At 36.1% G+C, this 24084-nt stretch overlaps 1 protein-coding gene across 4 annotated transcripts in view; it reads left to right on the top strand.

The window, feature by feature from the left end:
• The window catches only part of DENND4C (DENN domain containing 4C), an 84615-nt gene that overhangs the window by 19662 nt on the left and 40869 nt on the right, over window positions 1-24084 (top strand). For all 4 annotated transcript variants that reach the window (XM_087741681.1, XM_087741680.1, XM_087741682.1 and 1 more), the window contains 11 exons: window positions 3815-4142; window positions 10417-10669; window positions 11645-11714; window positions 12989-13158; window positions 14728-14969; window positions 15803-15869; window positions 16525-16583; window positions 17949-18093; window positions 18432-18607; window positions 21928-22028; window positions 22947-23165. In XM_087741681.1, coding sequence (XP_087597807.1) covers window positions 3832-4142; window positions 10417-10669; window positions 11645-11714; window positions 12989-13158; window positions 14728-14969; window positions 15803-15869; window positions 16525-16583; window positions 17949-18093; window positions 18432-18607; window positions 21928-22028; window positions 22947-23165 — 1813 coding nt within the window. In that variant the 5' untranslated portion in view covers window positions 3815-3831. The remainder of the gene's footprint in view (window positions 1-3814; window positions 4143-10416; window positions 10670-11644; window positions 11715-12988; window positions 13159-14727; window positions 14970-15802; window positions 15870-16524; window positions 16584-17948; window positions 18094-18431; window positions 18608-21927; window positions 22029-22946; window positions 23166-24084) is intronic.

Genomic DNA, 24084 nt, shown 5'->3' with positions numbered 1-24084 from the left:
TTGGCTTTTTCTTCAATATATCCTGCATTTTCAACATTGAACAGGTAACAGTTTTTATTTTTAGAATTTTTTTGTATTTGGGTTTTGTCCTGCAAGGTAATGGGGTGTTACAATGAAAGTCCCAATATTTTCTAAATTATGAGTTTTCCTATTATTCTTGTGATATACAGAAACCTACTCATAGAAAACTGACAGAGGACAGTATCTCTTGAAATTATGGTGGGGAAAAGTTGCTGTGAAAAACTTAAAATAGAAAGTCTCTTGGAAGAATGTTCGTTCCCTTGTCTATTAAGAGGAGCAGTGTGCGTACTTAATTCTTGTGTGAGGTATCCCCAAAATAGTGGAAAATGGCAGTGGATTCATCTTGTTCCCCCACAAATCATGTTTATTTTTTCCTGCAGTTCAGAAGGCAAAGCATCCTTGGACTAACTGAATTCTGCTGTTTCTATTTGTTTTGGTGGCTATCTGCTAATTTATAGTTTAGTGTCTATTTATATTTATAATGCTATAGCATTAAAGAAGGTAACCGTGGCTTAATTAAGAGCTATTATTTAAAGGTCTCTTTTGGGAGATCCTGTTGCTTTAAATCTTTCTGAAATTGGAGAATACTTGAAGAGCTGAGTTGTAGTGCCTACTTGAAACATTAACTTTTGTTATCCATGTGGAAAAGGAAGGGAACTGTTTTGAGAGACCCAGAACATTTTGAAAAACTCTCTAAATGTTATGCTGACATATGAGGCTTGTGTGCCAGGTTTCTCAGCTGAATTGTCTGGTGACTCTGACTTTTGCCTGCCACATATTACACAGAGTTTCTGTAAAGTAAAACATAGCCATGGCTAAGAGAAAAATATAAAATCATAGATGTAAGTGTATGCTCCTTAGCAACTAATTGCTACAATTTTATTGATCCCCACTGGTAAAAATTTGGGAATGGATTCTCTTCGTTTGCATTCTAACCTTCCAAATCTTAGTATTTAATTTTTCAAGACTTTTTAATTTTTTCTCCCTCCATTTACCCAGGAAAGCTGAATTTTCACTTTAAAAAACTTTCGAGGATAACATTAGTGCAATTCCAGGAACTATAGCTGTGATTAAAAATACGAACTGCTGTGAGATTTTTGATGTTGTATGCTGTTATCGTTACTGTTTTATTTCCTTCTCTGTGTGCTAAAAGTAAATGTGGGTGGTGATTTTAATGTTGCATTGAGAGAACATTATTAAGCTTTGTGAACACATAGCAGGTAATAAAAGGCTGGATTGTTTAACAAAGATTTTGTTTTTTAAAAAAACCACATTTATATGATGCCAACCATTTTGCTATTTTTAGCAGCTTGTTCCAGTAATTTGGTTTCACGTTTGTCAAGTGCAATCAGTACTTTCCAGAATACAAGGTATTCTGGCTCAGGATTTTCCTTTCTTTTAGGGGAGAGGTTGGTTTATTTCTTTATTTCTTTATTTTTATAATTCTGTGAACAAGTTCAAGTGTCTAAGAGACAAACTGAAACATTTTAGACTTCACAGTTTTATGATTAATCCAGTGCAAGTCAGTGCTGCCGCTGAAAGGGGCATACTGCTGCTGCTTTTGTGCTGACACAGTGAATCATTGGAGAATTGCTCTGGTTGAACGCTAAACAGTCTCTGCCAGGTTAGCGTTCAGCCAGAGCGATTCCTTGTTCCAGTTCATTACATGGTTGCACTAACTAGTTGTCAAAGCTCTGGACAAAAGCAAAGGTGGGAATGAGCAATGGCAGAATGAGAAGGGACCTTTTAACAGAAGCACCAATTTATATGATATTAAGTTGAAGTTATGACCCCTGCATTTCATGCTGACTTGTTTACCTGTAAGGGGCTTTATCACTAATTTCATGTTGTTTATGACAGTAAGAAGGGTAAACTGCTGCAAGTTCTGTAGCTGAAAGTGATTCAGAAGCTTCACAAGTAGCTATGGCTTTGGAGTAATTTTCTTGTTCTTCAGGAGACCTAGGCACTGAACACCTGACAAGTTGAATAAACCTTTTATTGCTCCCGTTGATACGGCATCTGTATATTTTAGGCCTGAAAACTCAGTCATGTGAGTAGCTGTCCCATGGCTTTCCCCTTTTCAGGGGAGCCAAACACTTCTGTGTCTCTTCCCAGGATCTCTGATTATGGATTGCCCTACAAAAGCTGCTAGCCAAAATGTTTAGAGAACGCTGAAGTGATGTTGTGAAAAGCATTGTGGAAAAATATTGCAGAAGAGGAGTCTTTTAAGGGTGTAGTTCCTCTTCTTTGAGGTTTGAAAGGATTTGAAATGTTGTCATTTCAGTATTAGAAAATAAAAAATTGAGTTAGTTGGAGTATAGAGGTACTGCAAATTTGCATGAAGTTCCCCTTCCCCTCCTTACTTTCATCTCGTGCTACAGTACCTTGCAATATAGTGGTTGGTGCCTAAGTTGTATAATCTTATGCTAAGATTTCTTAGTAAGCATGCAGGATGAATAACTGATTTTTCCTTTAGCTGAGTCCTCAGAACACTTTTGATAACAAGTTTTAAAAGTCTTGCAAAGTGTGACAATGGAAAATACCTTTTCGGTATAATTTCTGTAAGAAAGAGCAGGGTAAGAACAGGAGGAGAAATGAGGTTGCAGGGGACAGGATTATGCTGTCTCTTCCAAACCGCCTTTCTGTTAGCAGAGGCCAGTGTTTCTGCAGTTGTCAGACTAGGACGTTCTAAATACAAGACACTTTTCAGTTTTGGTGCACTTATTATTTGGTAATACCCGTGGACCACCACTCCTTCATAGGTGGGACCTTGGCAGCTGTGGCAGTCTTTTTTTCAAAGATGGGAACCAGATGCCCATGCTTGGTTAGCTTTCTAGGTGGGATCCCCAGAAATCTGGTGATGGAAACATGAGGATCTAAAAGAAGGTGGTCCCTAGCTCCCTGAAGGGGTATAACAGTTCAGGTTTATTGCTTGGCAGCTACTGTTTAAATATTTCTCACTCAACTACTAAAAAGATAAGTATTTCATGAGATCAGGTACTTGAAATTGTACTTGTGATATTTGAGCATAGTCTGTCAGCTAGTTTTGCTCTTAATAGAAACTTGCATTTCACTGCCTTAAAATCATGTGCTTAGTGAACATCCCTGGCGTTGGGAGAACAACTCTTTCCAGATCTGGAATGTGCAGCTGAGCAGTGATGTGTACTGCCTGATCAGCTGATGAAATGTGGGTTTGGATGTGTGATTTTTGTAAACGACTTCCAGATGTTACAGTTGCCAGCTGAATGTCTCAAGACTGCACTGTTAGGTCTAGATTATGAAACAAAATGGATGAAATGTGCAGCAGATAAACTAGTGAGCCTATGCTTGGAATTGTTCTCTCTCTCAAAAAAAAAGAAAAAAAAAAAAGGGCAGCACGATTCTGTAGTCAAGTAAGCAATGGCAGAAAAATATAGATGCTTTTAGTTAGGGGTACCTGCATTAATTTATAGCCTGCAAAGAGCTTGAATGGTCTAATAGCTAACGCCAAGCAATTTTCTGTGTAGCTGCTGTGTTAGGAGCTTTGAGTTCTTCTTTATCTCACTTAAACTTCCTTGTGCTAAAACATGACTGTTACGGTGCTAAAACTGACATCCAATTACCGACAATACTATCTTCTTTAGCAGCAGAAATGAGTTTGTTTTGGAATTTTCCTAGAGTTTTCATGAAATCTCCATATAGGAACTCTTTTATTTGCAACAATTTGTTTAAAGATTTTAAATCCTCATACTTGTTGAGGGTAGGGGTTTAGCTTGAAAGCAGAGTGTTTGATTTCTCTCTTTATTTTCCCCAGGAAGTACTGACATAACCATGATAGAAGACAAAGGTCCACGAGTGGCTGACTATTTTGTAGTGGCAGGGCTCACCGATACAGACACTGCAACCCTCCTGGACCAAGAAATAAGCCGACATGAAACAAAGTCAACTGTTCCAAAGGCTCCAATTACTGACATTGCTGTGATAATTAAATCAGCTGGTGAAACTGTCCCAGAGGGATACACCTGTGTTGAAGCCACCCCTACAGCCCTTCAAGCCAACTTAAACTATGGAAGTCTAAAGAGTCCTGAACTTTTTCTTTGCTACAAGAGAGGCCGGGACAAACCACCTCTTACTGACATCGGGTGAGATTTATATAACAATTCAGTTCCTCCTTCAATAATGATCAAATCTTTCTCTTTATAGATAATGATGAAAACAGATGTGAGAAAACTTTTAAAAACATACTGTCTTTGAATCTGTATTGCTTATTGTGTGTATCTGTGTAGTATTTCCTTTCTGAAATAAGTTGAAAAAAGTGTCAGTCTTCTAGTGAACTTGTCTTTTTAAAATAAATGATAATGTTTTAACTTAAAAAGACATGAGAGAGAGATGGAGCATCTCAGATATGAGAAATGAAGTTCTCTGCTGCAGTTTTATGAAAGGTGAGAGAAAATTACAAAATTAATTTATGGAAATGGTATAGTGCAAATCCAAAAATATAACATGCTTAATCTGAAAGCGATGACTTCAGAAGACAAAGATTATCACTTTCTGGAATCCACTTTAATGCTTAAAGTAAAAGATATCACTTAAAAATGGTAAGACACTGAAACAAAGATCTTAAAATTACCCACCTACCTGGAATCTTGTAGCCTGCCTTACTGTCAGATCAGAGTATTTGTGAGGTTGCTTACAATTTCTGACATGATTGGCTGCAAACACTGGATTATCTAGTCTCTTGGTAGTTCTAATCATGCTTGCATTTCAAAAACCATGCCTTTTGATATCTGAGGCATAAGTTCCTAAAGAGTTACGAGTACTGTGTTTGAAAACCTTAAATACAGTCAATGCTTTAAGTTCAATGCTTAATAAATGCAGTGGGCAGCCTGGCAGGGATGCTCTGAACTAATTTTGTTACTTACAGAACACTGACTTTAATGTAAGTACTCAGAACCAAGATCACAAAACCCCCAAGATCACAAAACCCCCAAGATCTTGAGGTGGTGAATATCATAGTCTGTGCTACTAGCATATTGAGGTAATGCTCAATCTGTAATAACTCATGCAGCACTATAGTGTTGTCTAAATTGCTCTGTATAGCACTTCTACTTCTCTGGTTTGGATGAGGACATTGTAGAATTACTGGGGGTATAATAAGAAATGTAATAAGAGAAAATGGAGCATGGGTGGGGGGAATTGTTACAATGATGGCAAAATAAAGAATACGTGTGGTTTTCCTAATTTAGTTATTAAATAATTAGTAAAGAGAAAAACATGCATCTATATGTAAGCTGTAATAAGTTCAGTTAATTTCATATGTAAGTTTAAGCACATCAGGCACAATGCCTACATACCCTGCTGTTGACCTACATTTTGAGTACCAGCTGACAAATAGAGTCCAGTCAAGAAGAAACTGAGTGAAATCTTATAGTTCAAGTTGTGTAATTAATCCAGTACGCTCTAATTTCAGTTCATCTCAGTCATCTAAACTATGTTCTAATAATCTTCAGTGAAACTGAGTTTTAAAATAGTCTTTTCCCATGTGTGACTGACACTGCAAGATGAGATGACTGTTACAGTGGGATTTGACTGCGTAGAATTGCAGTAGGAAGTTATTCTTTGACTGATAAGTCAAGCTTCAGTAAGTTTTAGCAGAAGGAAGAATTTCTAGAGGGAGTGATTCCTCAAAGGGATTCCTAAACTATCAGTCTTCAGTGTGTGTCTTTATGGAAGCGACTTTGCTAGCACATGGTTATTTTCATGTCCCCCACATCTTTAGGAACTTGAATGCTTGGATAGATTTCATAGGGAATATCCGGTAAGTAAAATAAGCAAATAATTGGCTAGCTAAGGGCTTCCCTAACAGAGACACTGTTTAAAACTACTGGTGGAAAATGGTGGTATTTGGCAAGTAGTATTTATTCTATATTTTGTTTTACACAGATCCGGTTAGGGTGTCACACCTAACAAATCGTGGCAGGCTTTTCTCTCAGAGCAATGATGCATATGAATGTTTTCCCCCTGCTGTTCTTGCTGCTTTGCAACTACTGCAAGAGATGGTCAGAGCAAGCTTTTTTTTTGTGTGTGTGTGTGTGATTTTCAGTGTATTCAAACGAAAGTGAAGTCTGGGCAAGGGATGTATGTACAGTCTGAAGGCTAATTTATGCTGTTCTCTACTCTTCTAATTAAAGAACCAACTGTGAAAGAATATTTTATCTTTGAGCCTTAAATATCCATTAAGTCAGCTGACATGCTGAGCAGACGTAGCAGGTCGAGTATATCCCTTGAAAGGGTCAAATCCATCGTCTTGTGTCAAGGTTGTTTATATATATATATATATAAAGTTGAGTTATCTTATAGTCCGAGCATTCAGATGATTCTCAATAAGTGTGTCTGTGTGTGTGTATTTCTTTCAGGGCTATTTTTAGGGAAACTAATTAAACTAGTTGGAAGAATAAAGGTTTGATCCTAGGACAAGAGATCTCTAAGGTCCTTTTCCTACATATAGCTGTAAAATCTAGTATCTTAAGCTTATATGTCTATAAATAATTCAGCTACTAGTCACTGTGTTGCTTTCCTAGCCAAAGTTTTTGCTGATGTTCCAGAAATAGACAAGAACTGAGATCTGAGATTTGTTTTGCTTTAGGTGCAGTGAGACTTTGAAACAAGACCACACCTCTCTTTGTTTTACACTTGGGTTAGGAATATGGGAGAGCTCCAGCACTTGCTTCTTAAATCGAAGAAAACCTGACAGAAAATTGCTTTTTAAGTGTAAGTGGTTTTGCAATTTGTAACACTTACTGTAGAAAGGACCAAGGAAAGAATATCAGACTTCTTGTCTGAAGCAGAGTTTCTTGTATTACTGAGTAATGCAAAAGTTAGGTAACTTGCATTGTGTAAGTAAAGAAATACTGATTTTTTTTTTTTTTTTAAATTTTTTTTTAATTAGTATGGGAAGCTTTAGTTTGGTTAGTGGTTCTGTGCCAAGGACCCATCTCATTCTGCATACCTGGTTTCTGAACATATCTGCAGGAGTATCTATTGAACAAATGTTTTTCTTTACTAGAGATGTATTTCAAAAATAAAAGTGAATTCAAGTTTCAAGGAGCATAATAGAAACTGGAAAATGTTCTTAACAGTCAGCATCTTCTATTGTTCCTTAAATCCCACCAGTGTAACAACTGCAGTTGGGTGTTTGGAACAGCTTAGGATAATAATGATGAAACTAATCACTTGTATGTTTAGACAAATAATAATAGTGGTGGCAGCAGAAATAAAAGATAAGTCAACCTTTTCATGCTGCTTGACCAACGCTTCTCCTCTGACCCTTCTACTGCCTAGCGTATTTATTTTAGTTCCTTTATTATTCAATACTTGCATACTGCCTTCTCTAAAATGAGATAGGAAGAGTTGTTATAAAGGCTTACATTGCATGAGGACTGTGAGAGGGAGAAATGTGGTTGGACCTAGAGGAGGAGTCAACCTGGAGAGCAGCCCCACATGATGCAATTTGCAACAGTCTGCCTATTTTGGAATGGTTTTCCAGCAGCAGAGTTTTCTGTGGTTTAAGGTTTTTAACTCCACAGCTGCAAGAAGGTAGTATTTATCTTTTCTAAACTCTGTTATCTGATGTATTGAAGTATACCTTTAAATCAGTAAAACTGGTCATGAGGGAACTTCCGTGTACAAAGTGAAACAGCCTTATGAAGAGATAACAAGATTTTTTGGCCTTTCTTGCAAAGAAAGGACCTCATATCTAGAGGAAACTGTACATTACATTTTGCTTGAAATGAAACTTTATTGAAGTTGATAGAATAATGTAGCAACTAAGGTGCAGGTAGGATTGAGGCCAAAGTATAAGCTCATAGAAGGAGGAAATAAGTTTTATCCTGATCAGTACTAATTAATCAAAGGCAGACAGTGGGAAGTTGAAACAAGTAGGAGCAAACTTTTTTTCTCTCAGGGAGGACTTTGTATATACAGCATGTCATGTTAAATATTTCATGCATCACTTCTGAATGTTTTTGTTTGAATCATTAAAATCATTGTTTAATTTGAGTGATACATGGGTGGTGGTTTTCTTCTGTTTGCTTGTTTTCTTAAATTCAATACCATGCATGAGGTCAGGAAATGGTGTGGTTTTAATAATACTTCGGCTGGTATATATGTAGGGGTGAGAGTTGCTTTCATTTTCTTTTTGCTTTTGATGGAAGCCGACCCCACTGTTACAGTCTTGAACACTGGTCAGCCCCTTACCTCTTAGAAGTATTTGCACAACGGAGAAATACTTCAGTCTTTAAGTTTCATTCTGAGAATACTTTTAAACCTATTAAATTGAACTGTTGGAATTGTCTGATTAATATGGTTTTCCTTCTCAAAAGCTGTCAGCTGACAAATGTTTCTGGAATAACTTTGAATTCTTGGATTTTATTTAAAATACATGAAATTGAAATAATACTGAACTGAAACTTCCATTGGAGACTCCTCTGTTAATATTCTCTTTTGATTAAGAGGGATTAAGGCAGTGACATGTTCACGTAAACTCATTATGCACAATGAAGGTGGCCTGAAAGCTGCTGCCATTGCAGTTGTTGGTTTTGTGTTTTGTTGGTTGTTTGTTTTTTTTTTTTTTAACTGTATGAAATAGGTAATTCAATAAACAGAGCAAAATACATGTTATTCCAGAAGATTATTTAGTTTAGAAAGAATTTGAATAGCATGTACTTTCTCTATAGGTATCTTGAACCAGTAGGTAATATATTAAAACTAATGTTGCAACTTGGAAATACTAGTATTAGGCTGGTTTTGAACCTGAGATTACACGTTGTTTTAAATGTAGCAAAAGTGTGATGATCAGATTCTTTACAACTGAAACCATTATTGAAGGCAAGAATATTGTCCTCCATGAACTAGCTGAATAAATTTATGTGGCAGCCTGGTAGCTACATCAATAAACTCTCAACTCATGTGATTTTTTTTTTTTTTGCTTTATTATAATATTCTAGGACTGTAGTTCATGTATATCCTCAATACTACAACAAGATACACGTTTGTTCTGTGGAATCAGAATAAACAGTAATATTTGCATATTCCAGTTTAAAGATAGACAGTAGTATTTAAGTAATTTGGGAATTTTAATGATATATATTTTTTGAAAGTTCTGAGAATTGTTGGATCTGGAAAAAGAGTTTTTTCTTTTTTTTTTTTTTTTTTTAGCTTATACACCTGACTTTTTGAAGTCTTCAAATGCATACTTACTAGTAGTCTGTCAAATGTTTAACCAAGGGTATTTTGGGACAGTAAAAGATATATTGCCTGGTTATTTTTTTATTTTAAAGTAAAGTTGTGATGGACATGTGGGAAGCTGCAGGTCACAAAATACAAAGTTTTAATGTGTTACCTTTATCCTAAATCTTGCCATGTATTCTAAAGATAAAGACTTCTTTGAAGCTGGCAAGTACTCTGTACATACTGCAGAGAATCAAGCAAATGGAACTGTTGCTTATTTCTGTGTGGAATGGGAGGTAAATCTTGCCCTATCATAGCATCTGTGCATTAAAAATATGCAGTGACATAAGGTTTGACTTCCACATTTCTTCTCATGGCCATTTCCTAGCAGCTTTATATTTGCGAAAGATCTGAGCATGAAGTTTCAGCTCATTTAGCTTCTGTGAAGGATCTTTCTTTTTTTGCTAAGAATATGGTGATCTAAACTAGTGATCTGGCTAAAAAATCCAGGTACTGTGTGAATGTTGCTGTATGGCCATGTAAGATACATTCTGCTTTCTAGGAGTACAGTTAACTGTAGTTATTATTTCCTTCTTTTCTGTGGAATGGAGTATTATTTTGTCTTCCCCCCCCCCCCCCCCCCCTTAGGAATGTTATTCAAACTATGAATGTAAATCATTAATGGGCTGGTTTTTTTTTTTTTTTTCTGTAAAAATTCATCTAGGAAGCAGACTTCTGTCTTCTGTTATTCTTTTCCAACAACATTCCTTAAAAAAAAAAAAAAGGGAAGCTTGAAATGACTTTCCAGACATTCTAGTGATGGAAATAATTTCTAAGAAATTATCAGGTATCATGTGTGCAAACTATTTAAAGCTTCCTGTGTATTTAATTTTCATTGATAACTGCAGCATTCTTACTAATTTTATAACTAAATGCTTTTCAGTTGTGGCTTGATTTTATTTTTCCATAAATATGATTTGTTCCCACAGAGATTTCGTATAATATTTAAATATTTCTGAACAGTTTCTTTGCCTCAAATCATGCATAATAAACGACAATATGTACAACACACATTAGAACATGGTGATGATGACATAAAGTGCTAACAGATGGACAATTTCTGTCAATGTCCAAGTAACTTCAATATATTTAAATGTGCATAATATTTTGTTTCCTTCCTGTTTACAGAGTTCTATATGAAGGGAAGGAACGTATCATTTCAGGCTGCGAGGTGATTCAAGCCACTCCTTATGGTCGTTGCGCTAATGTTAACAACAGTTCAGCTTCTTCTCAACGGATCTTTATCACATATCGAAGGGCTCCTCCAATACGACCTCAAAACTCATTGGCAGTGACGGATATCTGTGTTATTGTTACCAGCAAAGGAGAAACCCCTCCTCATACCTTCTGCAAAGTTGATAAGAATTTAAATTGTGGTATGGTGAGTATTTAAAAGCTTGAGTCTCTCTTTTTTTTTTTTTTTTTTTTTGTTTTTTTAAACCCAACAAACAAACCCAAAGGAGTATCTCTTTGAACTCCACTTAGCACTGTTATAATTGTGTTCTATCACTACATCATAATTTTTTCATTCTATATACCAGGTGTGAAACTTCAGTTTTGTAGGTTTTGTTGCTCTGATTTCCTTTGGAGTTAGGAATTACTTCTTCATACTGATTACTCACTACTTTGGTTTGCATATTCATGTCTAAGGGCTATTTAGGAGTAGTGTGATGGATTTTTTTTTTTTTTTTTTAAATTATCTCCCCCACCGCCCTTCTTGGTGATGCTCACACTCAGGATGAATCACAAACACTTTTTTCTTAGTTACTAATAATGCCTATGTTACTAAGATGTGTAAGAATAATAATTACTGCTTACAGTTTCATGTACTTTTTTTTTATCAGTTTGCTTTCATTTAGTCTGTTTTTCATTTAGTTTGCTCAGGCTGAAATAAGTGATTTTTTTTCGAATGGTAGAGTGTATTTAGGCAAACTGCAAAAACACTATGTAAATAACCAGTTTATGGAAGTATGATAAAAGCTTCAAGTGATGATGTTCAGAATTCCACTGATGAGGTTCCCATAAGAGCCTCCTTTTAAATAACCAAGAAACTGTGAAGCTGCAAGTGATCTGCTTCACTTTTCACTGTTCTTCTGTTGGAATAAGTCACAGAGTAGTGTGGTGGTGTGATTATTTTATGTAAATCCTGTAATCTTTAAAAAATGTGAGAAGGGTGAATCCTCAATTTCATGATATACATGCACTCATCAGCCAACCAGTCATTTTATTCTGTAACGCTTTTTATTTAAATGTCTGCTTTGTTTGTAAGTGGGAGTGTATTCAAATGCTTATACTTAATTTCTCTGCTGCCTGTCGTCATCTTTGCTGGTTCTAAGATGAAACTTGTGTCTTCCAGTGGGGTTCCAGTGTATACCTTTGTTACAAGAAGTCTGTGCCAGCTTCTAACTCTTTAGCATATAAAGCTGGTAAGTAATTTTAGAAGCAGGCTGTCTAAACATGAGAACAGAAGGATTCACATGCCTTATTGAAATCAAATAATAATTTTTAAAGGTTAAGTGCTGTCTGTCAGAATTCTGTCCCTAGAGCAGGTCAGTTGAATTCAACTCCTATAATACCTTCTTTGCTCTCCTCGCTTTTCCCAGGCAAAAAAAAAAAAAAAAAGCCTTAATAGGAATAGCATTGTTCTGTATTAATTTAGTTCTTATCATGACAGGTTTGATAGCTTAGGAGCTTTAGTGGAAAGCTTAGCAAGCATTTCAGATGGAACAAAAGACTTCATATTTTTTTTGTTGGTGATGATGGAGGAGTAATTAAAAATTCCATTCAGTCTTACTCATAATCTTCTTTCTCACAGCTAATGCAACATCTTTTGTTTAATTTGAAAGTTAAATGTGTTTCTTCCCTTCAGTTCCACAACCATTCACTTTTTTCTTATTTGAGGAGAGTGAAAAATATTCTGAACAATAAATGACAAAAAGTCCTTTCTTTTAAGTCTGGCTTTTATAAGTTTTTTAATGCATTGCTACATATTATTATTTTTTTTTCTGAAGAAGTAAAAAAAAAAATTTCAAAAGAGTTTATACTGAGCACTAAGTGCACCAAATTCCTTTGAAAGGAGTAAACTACCAAGTAGAAGAGGAAAGCATAGATAATGAAGTCAGTGTACCATAAAATAAGCTAGATGAACAGCAATAGTAAACCAATGCTTGTGTGCCTATTTTCTACCAGCAAGAGTTAGATGTATTTCTGAAAATGGAATAAACAATTTGTTTAAATTGAACATACTGACTGATTAGCAGAAAATGTGGACAGTCAGCTAGTTCATCCTATTTTAAAAGGAGGTATTGCTGCTGTTCTTGCAGTAGATAAATTGTCACCTTCTTCATAGGAATTTATTTGTAATAAAATCCATTCCAATGGCACATTTAAATAACACAGGTAATTCCCAACTGGTTTAAAGTAAAAATCTTCACTAATTAGTCTTTATTATGTACTGGTTTTTGAGCAGCTACGAAAAGGGAGTGCTTCAGTATTCATACACAATTTTTAAATGATTGTTGCTTGGATGGCTTAGTCTTACTGTCAAATGAGAGACTTTCTTCTTCTGCAGATGTAACTGTCAGTTATAAAGTCCAGATAACCAACAGACTTTGCTGTATATTGTGGAAAATACATTGCTTACATTATTTAGGGCTTGCAGAGCAAATGTGCTTATTTTTTTCCTTCTCCCATTCTGAAGGCTTAATTTTCAGATATCCTCAAGAGAACTATGAGTCATTCCCACTGTCAGAATCTGTACCTCTCTTCTGCCTTCCTATGGGAGCTACTATTGAGTGCTGGGACCCTCAAACCAAATACCCACTACCAGTGTTCTCAACATTTGTACTGACCTGCTCTTCTGCAGAAAAGGTATGGCTCAACACTGTGACTAGTTTTTGCTTTTAGTTCAAATGGCTGCTATGGAGATAAACAGGCATTGGTTCTTCTGTATTTGAGAAATACTACACAATGAATTGTTAAATACTTCCCTTATAAAATTGTATTTCTTAAGCCTTCATATAAGACAGAAGTAAACCAGAACAGGAAATAGCTGGAAGAGTATGTGCTGTTTAGTCTCATTTAAGCTGAATCATACACTTAACAAAACCAAAACTCACAGCACATGGATTTCCCTGTTCTTTCAAGTAAGAAGTTTCTGTGAATGGAAATTTAAGCCTACATATTAAAGAGATGTTCACTTACCACACCAGTTAGCAATGTTTAAGTTGTTACAGTTTTCCTATGGTTACCTTAAAAGCCACTTCAGTGTGAATTTGTGTAATTGGGCTCTGTATGTATCTCTGTTCATGAATAGGAAAATTTGTTACCAGAAAACAGCAGGGAGGGGAATGGAAAAGTATGTGCTGAGAGGTAGCATGTGAAAGGCTCTGAAGAGCTGATGAGCTCCTGAGACCAGTGATCCTGTTGAACTCACATGAAGTGATAGATTCAGAACACCAGCCATCTGCCCAATCTGTATCAAGCCACCAGCACACATGGGCACCAAAAATGTGTTGCATGACTCGGCTCACATGTGAGAAGCCAGTGCCTGTTATACACAGACAGAGAATACAGGATTATAGGTACACCTGATAGAGCAAGGGAGCCCTTGTTTGGAGTTGGTCTCGCAACTGTTGCTTCAGCTTGCCAGCTGTGTGTGTGTGTGTGTGTGTGTGTACTGCATGAGGAAATAAGTGATTGTAATGTGTGATTAGCTCTTTGTGATGAATAAAAAACAGTTTGGCTCTAACAGCTCAACTTCCACTCTGCCTTAGTCCCCTGTCAGGGAAATTTATATACTTCTCCATCTCCAAAAAAACCAAAAAAAGTGTTTCTCCACTATATTAATACTTTTTTTCAAGGAAGAATGCAGTAGCTGCCAGTATTTTTCTCAGAGAGAATGTATACTGTGGTATTCATCTTTCCCTATTCTCCTTTTGCTAAGCTTCCCAGAATAATTCAGTTAATTATGAAACTCTGACAAATAGGGAAGGAATATTAGAAAAGGTTGGTAGCTGTTTAGCTTGATAAAATGAGTGAAGTTAAAGCTAAAATAATTTTGTTTAGTGTGGTTGATAGGCGAACTTACTGAACACAAGCATTTCATGAGGGGTTGGGGGTTTTTTTGATCATAATGGTTCATGGAGAGGGTTTTGTCACAGCATGCAATTTGGTTCCTTCCCTTTCAATTTACTGAGTATGAATACATGGTTGAGGAAAATGCAGTGAAAAAGAGGAACAGAGGCACAAGAGTCCAAAGCATTTTGTTTATAAGAATAGTTTGTGTATGTTACGTAAATGAAAAGTAATTTCACAAGCTACCAAGAAAAGCACTATAGTGTGTGTGCAAACACCAAAGACTGAAGGATGCTTCGAAAGTTCTAACCCAATCTCCTGTTAAATACTGGGGCTGCTCAGCTGTTTTTCTTCATCTTTTAGGTTTATGGTGCTGCTATTCAGTTTTATGAGCCTTATCCCCGGGAGCTGCTAACAGAAAAACAACAATGGCAGCTGGGTCTCCTGACAGCTGTAGAGAGGAAAGTGGTTACTTCCAAGTCCATCAATTCCAACAAATGCATCTGCCTTCTCTCACACTGGCCTTTCTTTGAAGCATTTCGAAAATTTCTTATGTTCATCTACAAACTCTCTGTCTCTGGACCTCATCCTCTTCCCATTGAAAAGTATGTAAAGCATTTTTCACATTAATGTGGGAAGGTAGTTATATCAGCTCAAGAAGTCATGTGAGTTACACGTCACACTTAGTTGGTATATTTGCTCCATCCTCTTGCTTGCACTGTGTAGCTGATGTCGTACTGATAGAAATTATTGATGCGTCTGTTTAATAGTAGTGGCTCTTGCAGTGCAAGATAAATGAACTGGATTTTACTGTGGCTTTTCTGGTGGAATATGTCACGCCTATTTACCTTTCTCTTAACTATGTCAAATACAGAAAATGGCTGAGCTATAAGATACATACTAACATTTGCAGTCCTGCATTTTAGGCTAATAAATATAAGCTCAGGGACTCTGTGCATTAGCAATGAATATCTGTGTCTGTTTCCAAGCACGGCAACTAATGCAGGGTGTGTGTGTGTATGTGTGTGTGTGTATGAACTCTGTAGAAGATGCTTTGAAATATGATGTTACCTTCAAAACTGTATTAGACGTCTGGCAGTAAAGTATATGGTTTCTCTTAGCTCAGCCTCATTAGAAACTCTGTAGAATGGGGTTAGGCTGCCTGGGATTTTAAATGGCTTGCCAAAATACCAGTGTGTTCTTATCTTTTGCATACATATCTGAAGCTGCCAGTATTAATTTTCACAAGTGAAATGTGAGTGAATGGAGCTTCTTTGTTTCAGTTTGCATAAATAGACTCTTAAACTTATCAAAACAGTAAACAAATCTTAACAGCCTTTCTGAACATGGTACCATAGTAATTCCAAAATGTGATTAACACTGTTTTCAGTCCCTGATTAGTCGCCAGTGCTCGTTTTCTAACATCTTGTCTTTTCAGGCACATATCCCATTTTATGCACAATATACCTTTCCCTTCACCACAAAGGCCAAGAATTCTTGTGCAAGTAAGCAAAATATTTGCTTCCATTTTTAGTTATAGTAATGGCAAACCCTCTTTCTTGCTTTTGAAAGCCTGGTTTCTTCCTTTAGGCTTTTTACTCAGCTTCTGGAAGGGAGAGGGGAGGAGATGGATGGGTTGGCCTTCTTCGTTGATGTAAACCTGGGGTAACTTAGCAAAGGAAACTATTTCAGACTTAAGGTGGTGTGGAGGGCAGCAGTGTCCTACTTGCACTTTTGAAATTTCTGCCATATATTAGCTTTTCATTTTATAGGCACCATTTGCATTACCTCAGTGTGGGGCTTGTTTGTTTTCTCTCACTTGTCCACCCACTACTGTGGGTCAAAGGTTAGTCCCCCAGGGCACTGTCTTTTGTGCTTCTCTGTTTAATCATTTAATCACCTAGCAGCAGTTACGTGTTCTACGCTGAGTCACAGACAATTTCCTGTAACTTCTGAGAATCATTTCAGTGACTAATACAAGTTCTGTTGACCTAGTGAATACAAGTCCCAAAGATTGTCCCTGATTTGCGTCTCTTGCGTGACATTGTGACTCTGCCTGCCAGGCAGTTTATGAGACTATGGATACAGTTATATGGAATATTATACTGTATTAACTTCGGAGTTGTCCGTATCAATCACATAGTACTTTATGTGTTTCAGCTTTCTGCCCATGATGCATTAATATTGTCTCAGCCGGTTTCTACACCATTGCCATTAAGGTATCGTTATTAATGCTTTAAATATATGCTACTTGAGAAATTCAGCGGCAAATGAGTCATAGAAGGAAGCCAAACATTACTGCAATATTATTAGATCTTATAAGCAGAAAGCTCAATATGCATTTATAATATTATACAGTGTTGTCTTTTTGACATAGACCTGTCCCTTGTAGAAGAATAATGTCACTAATTATCCTGAAATAAAGGTGAATTGCAAGATTATTGTAGGAGCACTGAAGAAAGAAGCAACAGGAGGAAAAAAAATATGTATTTAAGTATCTTGTATTTTCAGAACCTTTGTAGTAAGCAAATTTTTTTTAATAGCATGGATAGACTGTTTGTTATCTTGTTTTTTTCCATTTTCGGATCCAAGAGAGACATTTATGTCAAGCAGTTATGTGAAATCAGTCAATATGCAAGTGTGCAAACATTTCAGAAATTCAAAATTATACCTAAAAATTGGTGTTTGTTCTTGAAGGTTGATGACTGTATCTCTGTGGATACTGCCTGCATCTTCTGGGCTGGAGCTCCCTGTGATTGTGACATGGGGCTTTGTTTGGGTGGTTTTGTTGATTTTTGGTTTGTTTTTCAGTTAAAAACCAAAGTATTCTCCCTTTTTTAACCCAGCCCCATCATATAATATTCTGTGTGCAGATGAATCCCATGTTTAATCACCTCTTTTATACAGACTTTTAGGTGAAAAATTGCAGCTAGCCACCAAACTGTGAAGTAACATATAAGCACTTTTCTAAGGACAGATTTTACACTGCTGTGCTCTTACAAATGTCATTACAATTCCTAAATGTGTACAGTCCAAACAAATGAAGTAGCCTAAACTGTAGAAACTAAAGGCATGTTGCTATCAGAGTGATGGACTGATTTTACTTGACTGGTATTAGAATTTGGTACTGTGATGCTAAGATCAAATGGATACTCTAGTTCATGATTTTTGCCTGAGGTAACCCATCAAATGAAACTACTGGTGTTATTTGTGCTTGGATTCGTTGTTAACCAGTTAGATCCATTTTACTGTTACGACGAGAAGATGCCTGTGCATATATGAGAGAGAGAGAGCACCATAAACAACACAAACTCAGCAGTAGTATGATATAGCATATGATTGTTTAGCAATAGAATATTAATTTAGGTTTCTTTGTGGGAGTACAAGTCTCATAATGAGGTGATAGCTATTAGATAGATAGGTAGATATTTGATGTATAGTAATATTAGCACTATTCAACTGGTTGGTCCCAAACAGTTGCCAGAAGTTTGATAGTGGTGACTTTTTTTTTTTTTTTCCTCCCCCCCCCCCCCCCCAATCCTGTAACATTCTTATTCTCTTCCACCTTCCCACCCACCCCTTAGTGGAGCAAACTTTAGCACTCTGCTCATGAATCTTGGACCGGAAAACTGTGCCACTCTGTTACTCTTTGTATTACTAGAAGGCAAGATCCTCCTCCATTCTCTTCGACCAGCTGTGTTGACAGGAGTTGCTGAAGCTGTAGTAGCTGTAAGTACAAAGTGTTCTGTACAGCAGTGAGAGAAATAAATTCAAACTCCACAGTTGTTACAAGGCTTTTTTAAGTTAAAATTATCATTTTTCCCTGCAATAGCATTTACTTAAAGTGCCCTAGCATGTCTTATTATAGCTATTAGAACGATCAACATGTTTGCATAGATAACTAGGAGATGTACTGTAAATAAGTGGTCATGAAGACTCTTTTCTGACAGCGTTACAAGCCTTTTAGCAATTTCATTTCAACTTGCTGCATGTAACTTCTTGGTTTTTATTGTACAGTATCTGTTGTCTTGTTTTAATGCATTGATTTCATTTAATTTTTCCTTCAGATGATATTTCCATTTCAGTGGCAATGTCCATATATCCCCCTTTGTCCTTTGTCTCTGGCCACCGTACTCAGTGCACCTCTTCCATTTATTGTTGGAGTTGATTCACGATACTTTGATCTGTACGATCCACCACAGGATATTGTGTGCATTGACTTAGACACAAACATGGTGTACATGTAAGTTCTACAGAGTTTTTACATTTATCTGTAGATGGAGAGACTACTGAAATGCTCAGGAGATAAAACTATTAAATGCTATTTTATCCGATGTGGTTCATTTCTTACTGTCCTCTGTTCTTTTTCTCATTTCTAATGCTTCATAGCAAATTAAAACTTACTAAGTCAAGGGTTAACACTTGGCGCTGCCTATAAAAATGTGATGCAGATGTTGCTATAAATTTAGTAACAATGGTAATGTGTTCTGGTTTGTTTTTCCACTTCTAGTACTGCTTATTAGGGAAATGGGACAAAAGCTAGAAAAGAGGAAGAAGAGCTGTTTTGTTGTTTGTTATGTTTTTTTTTTTTTCCTGCCCTATGATTTCTTACATTTTCACCTTGACCTCCCACTTTTTAATTTGGTTTGCCTGTGTTTAGTGACTATTGGTATGAACAGAACCCTTCATGACAGCTTTTGATGCTGTCTTGCACTTGGGGTACTTTATGTTGATAAAGAAATTTTTCTCAAGTTACAAGGGCCAAATATTTGGTGAAATCAATCAAGAAAAATTTGGAGTCTTCATGACATTAAATCTAAAATATTTTCACTTAATTATTATGTTTTTAATGCTTTTCTTAAATTGAAGGTGTTGCATGAACAGTTTCTTCACACGTTCTTGAGGAGAGGCTAATTCGAAGTAACTCTTCTGGTTTTCTGTAATATACCTAAATGAGAGTATAGATAACTGAATTGAAAATTCAGTTGTTTCAGGTGTTTAATTTAATAACTTTATGAATTACCTTTCCATTTTAAATTAATTAGATCATAAATAGAAAGAAGCATCTAAGCTAGTTGAAGATGAGGGTGGACATCATTAAATAAAGTGCACATCTTTTCTCTGTGAAAATATCGGTTTACTTCATGTCATGTCACTTTTTAACTCTAGACTTTTGTTTTTACTAACTTGAGTTAGAATTAGTCATTTGGTCTATGGGTCAGTTGAATGCTTTCTTGATTTTCATTGTGTCAAAAGGACCCTTCCTCTACTGAAGAAAATGTTTCCTTTACGTTACTGAAATGTTATGTTTTATTAATAGCGTCACAGGAAATAGTAAACAATGGAGCAGATTGTGTTTATTTTTTTATTTGTTTTTTTTTCTCCTTCCCATAGGTCCCCATTAAAACACTGCAAAAAGCATTTTCATCACTGTATATCAAAGTATTTTGCCACCAAAAGAATAATTATAATAGGTGCTGTAAAAGAAGAATGTATTGAAGAAACTCAAGGAGGATAACTTGTTTATATGAAGATATTTGCAGTGAAAAATACCTGAATGTTTTTGTTCATAAGTAGAATGGAAGTTGAAGACTGGGTTGCAGAAAAATGAAGGAGATAGGAACAGGGGATATAGGAGGGAGATAAGGATGCTGAGATTCTGTTGGAATGACTGCTAGAAAGACCAAGTACCAACCTTGGATTGGTTACTGAACTAAAAATCTACCAGTAACTGACCTCTTATGAAGCACTCAACTGTAAAGATTTTTGCACCTTTTATTTTTCTGTCTTATAAGTCTATTTCTCTTTCAATAGTCCACTGATCTTTTTCTTTTTTGCTGCCCATTTTGTATATATCTCATCTGTTCCACTTACTTGACTTCTAGAGGAATTTGGCATCTGTAACATTTGACTTAGGTAAATGTGGGATGTTGGTACCTGCATTATGAAACTTTTTTAACCTGGAAATGAGGATATTTTTCAGTTTTGGAGATGTGTAGGTAAAACCAAATCTCCATAAAGCAATTTGTGTTGAAGGTCACACAGAATTCTAAAATACTACATTATTAGTGAGTAAAGATTAATATTCCATTTTATTTCATCCACGTCTGTTTCTGCCCCTCTTTATTTCTGTGGCAATGCTGCTTTTTTTTTTTTAGGTGTAAAAGCATTTAACAGTACTGTTGCTAACTTTAAAAAACTGCATAATAGAATAACATTTGAAAAATTCAATATTTTATAGTACATCAGTCTGTCTGTCTAGTGTCCTTTTAGAGCAAGTTTGCGACTATCTTCCTTATGATAGACTGAAGCTTTATTTACTGCCAAAAAATACTGAAGGCCTTTTATTCATTCAGCATCTTTGTTAATGCCTTGATTTGGATGTTTTCAACTACCTCTGTGAAAGTTACACTGAAAGCTGGTTAAGGAAAGTAGCCTTTTTAGGGCAAAGATTTGAGAGTTTGTTTTATTTTTACAGCAGGATTTTTTCCTTGCATTTTTGGAACAGTACCACTTATATTGTTCATAGGCATGCCATTATGGTGGGGAAAAAAGTGGGCAAAGGCATCCATAAGTGTGCAGTTTTTCTTTAACTCCTGAAACTTTGGCTTCATTCCTAAGATAGTTCTGTGTCGATGCCAATTGAGCAAAATAATAATTGAACAAACATTTCACTGATGCAAAGTGCAAAACAAGCAGTGACAGCATCAGCTCAGATAGTAATAACTGATTTGGTCTTGTAGCCACAAGGTTTTTTGTACTCCCTGTTACAGCAATTCTCCCTCACCTTCTGCCTTCCAGAAAGAGGCATAGGATTTCTCAGGATTTACTCCCTACTCTCTCTCTCTCTCTTTATATCCAACTGCTTAAACAAGGTCTGGCATTGTACCCATTGTCCATCTCTGTTAGGAGATGAGCACCCCTTTAGGCCAATTTACCCCATTGCCTAATCAACCACATAATTTTCAAACTGTGAACTGAATTCCCAGTCTTCCTAGTCCCTCCTAGCCTGTGGTTGAAGCTGGAACTCAGTTGGCATAGACATGTTACGGTGTACCATGTGACCATAAAGCTACCAGACTGGTCTTCCAGCATTTTGCAGTAACAAGTTCATGTTGTATTCCAAACGGCCTTTATTCGTATCAGTAGCAGTACGGCAGGTTTATGGTCGTATAGACTTTGCATAGTAATCACATACAGATTAGTGTGCTTAAATTATATTAGCAAGACTGATAAAAATTCTGAAAGGGAAATCAGCTAAGTGAAACTTCAGCTAAAAAGTCTAAATCAAATCTTAATGCAGATCCTCTTTACAGACTGCAGAAAACTACTCATAACTCAATTGACGCTGTTCTGTATCTGAGGAAATGAAATTCTGAGTTATGTCACTCCCATTTTTTTATTTTTGACAAATAGGGACACTGATAAGATTTCTTTTCAAAATAACTTCTTTCTTTTAGTTACTACGTTCTGAAAATGAAGCACCTCAGGGCTGTGGAAGCTATTCTTTTTTATATCGTCTGTATTTCATATATCCTTTTTTTCCCCTCCCCTGTGTTTTAGATCAGATGATAAGAAGAGCACCAACTGGAAGCAGTTTCCTAAGAAGCCATGTAAAAGTCTGCTCAGCACCTTAAAGAAACTGCACCCACAGCTGGCAGCAGGTGAAATATATAAAATAAAATGGGAAGGGGTAAGAACAGAAACTGCCTAAAGTGGGGAAAGTAAATATTCAAAGAGAACTACTGAATTTTCTGATACACACCTACAAGTCTTAAATTGTAATTGGTATATAAATACAAGGACTTCCTTCTATTGTATGTGGTGTGAATTATTTGTTTAGACTTTTGTTTTCTTTGCTGTGACTTCTTAAAATTTAAGCTTTTTTTTTTTAGCCTTTACTCATGATTAAATTATATTTAAATAAAGATTCAGCTGAAACACATTTGGATCTTGACCTGAAACAATATTTACAGGTCTGACCAAAAATAATAGAGAAAATAGGGATATGAGTAAAATAATGTTGAAAATCTCAGCTATTGTGCAGATCCTGTTAAATATCTCAGATAATGAGTTTTCTACAAAAATTAATTTGCTACAAAATGTTTTTAAATATTCTACAAAAATATTTTGTCAAAAGAAAGAAAAACTGACCATCTTCAGCCTAATGACGTGGACAGGTAAGAGCAAAGTTGTAGCTGACCCAACAGTTCTCAGTTATTGCTTCTTTCTGAATGTAGATAGGCTGTTTAAGGTAAGCTGGTTCAGAGTATGTTAGGTTGCATCATTATGGAGAAGGAGACAATGATAGCCTCATAGATATGCAAGATACACAAAATCTGTAAATTACGGAAACAGAAAAGTATATTAATTAAGAGGTAGGTGTTGTTGCCTCAATTTTCTATATTTTCTTTTTTCAGATAGCCTTTACTTCACAGTAAAATCACAGGATTTCTAGTGTTTGTTAGTTCTGAATATGGGCAAGTAGAAAAAAGAAAAACCTGTCTTCAGCATCTTGCAAAAGTTACCTGTTTGAATGCACTGAATTTTAATATAGGATTGTATGTGTTGCTCCTTGCCAGTTCACAGGAAAACTCAAGAAGGCTCTGCAGTGGAGATGACTCCTATTGAGGCAGATTTCTCCTGGCAGAAGAAGATGATAGAACTCGAGATGGAGATCCAGGAAGCTTTTCTCCGTTTCATGGCATCTATTTTAAAGGGTTACAGAACATTCCTCAAGCCAATCACGCAGGCGCCTTCAAATAAAGCAACTGCTGCTGATTCCTTGTTTGATCATCAAGGTGAGGGTGAGGCAAACCAGCTGCTGATAGCATTGGCAGTGTTACAACTTTAGGGTTGAGGAGCTGCTTAACTTTAAAAGGTCAAAGTTCCCTTTGGTTGTACAATTCGTGGCAATATTTAAAATTGCAATTGTATAAAGTTAAACTATTCAAAGTTGATTAGAACGTGGATATATGCACATAGAACTGCAATTTTGCAATAGCTCTGGTATTAGAAAAGCGGTCTTTCAGCAGCATGATGCCCTCTCTGCGTGGTATATTCCATAGGGGCTGCTCTTGGGAATGAAAGAATATTTCTCAATTTGTACAGAGCAAAGATGCCAAAAGCTCAGTAGTGAAGAACAAAGTAATGTTCTTGATATAAATGGGAAGATAATAGAGAACAGGGCAGAGATCAGAAACATAACAAAACAATAGTCAGCAAAGGTCGTCCTATTTTCCTCATCACCTAACTTTTCGGATCTGTTCATGAGTTGAATGCTAGATAAAATGTCACAGGTGTTTTTGTTTTGTATATGGTGGTGGTGGTGTTTTGGTGTTGGCTTTTTTCTGGGGGGGGGGGGGCGTGTTTGATTTTTTTTCTTCTTTTAATTTTTTTTTAAATTACTGGAAGAGAGATTTGAGAAGAGATTTTTAGTCAAAGGTTTGGAAAGTCTTAATATTTTCAGGCCCATCACCTCTTAGGATAACATAATTTTTATTTTAGTATTGTTTTAACTATTAGATACTTCTGCTTTTGTACAAGGTCATCATCTCCTTTTTCTTGCACAAAAAGTCAACAAACGCAGTGAGCAGATTACATGGGGGTGATTGCTTGCCAAGTATTGTTATCTATGGTGAAAAATAATTATTGAAAAAATGCTGGTTTTTAATCTTCAGAATGCAATTAGTGATAAGTAGTTGTTTTTATCAATAAAGT

This window comes from Nipponia nippon, unplaced genomic scaffold (genome assembly GCF_047370975.1).
Source record: "Nipponia nippon isolate SJK-2023a ecotype South Korea unplaced genomic scaffold, ASM4737097v1 scaffold_8, whole genome shotgun sequence".
In the NCBI taxonomy this organism is placed as follows: domain Eukaryota; kingdom Metazoa; phylum Chordata; class Aves; order Pelecaniformes; family Threskiornithidae; genus Nipponia; species Nipponia nippon.
This window is presented reverse-complemented; position numbering and strand designations above follow the sequence as displayed.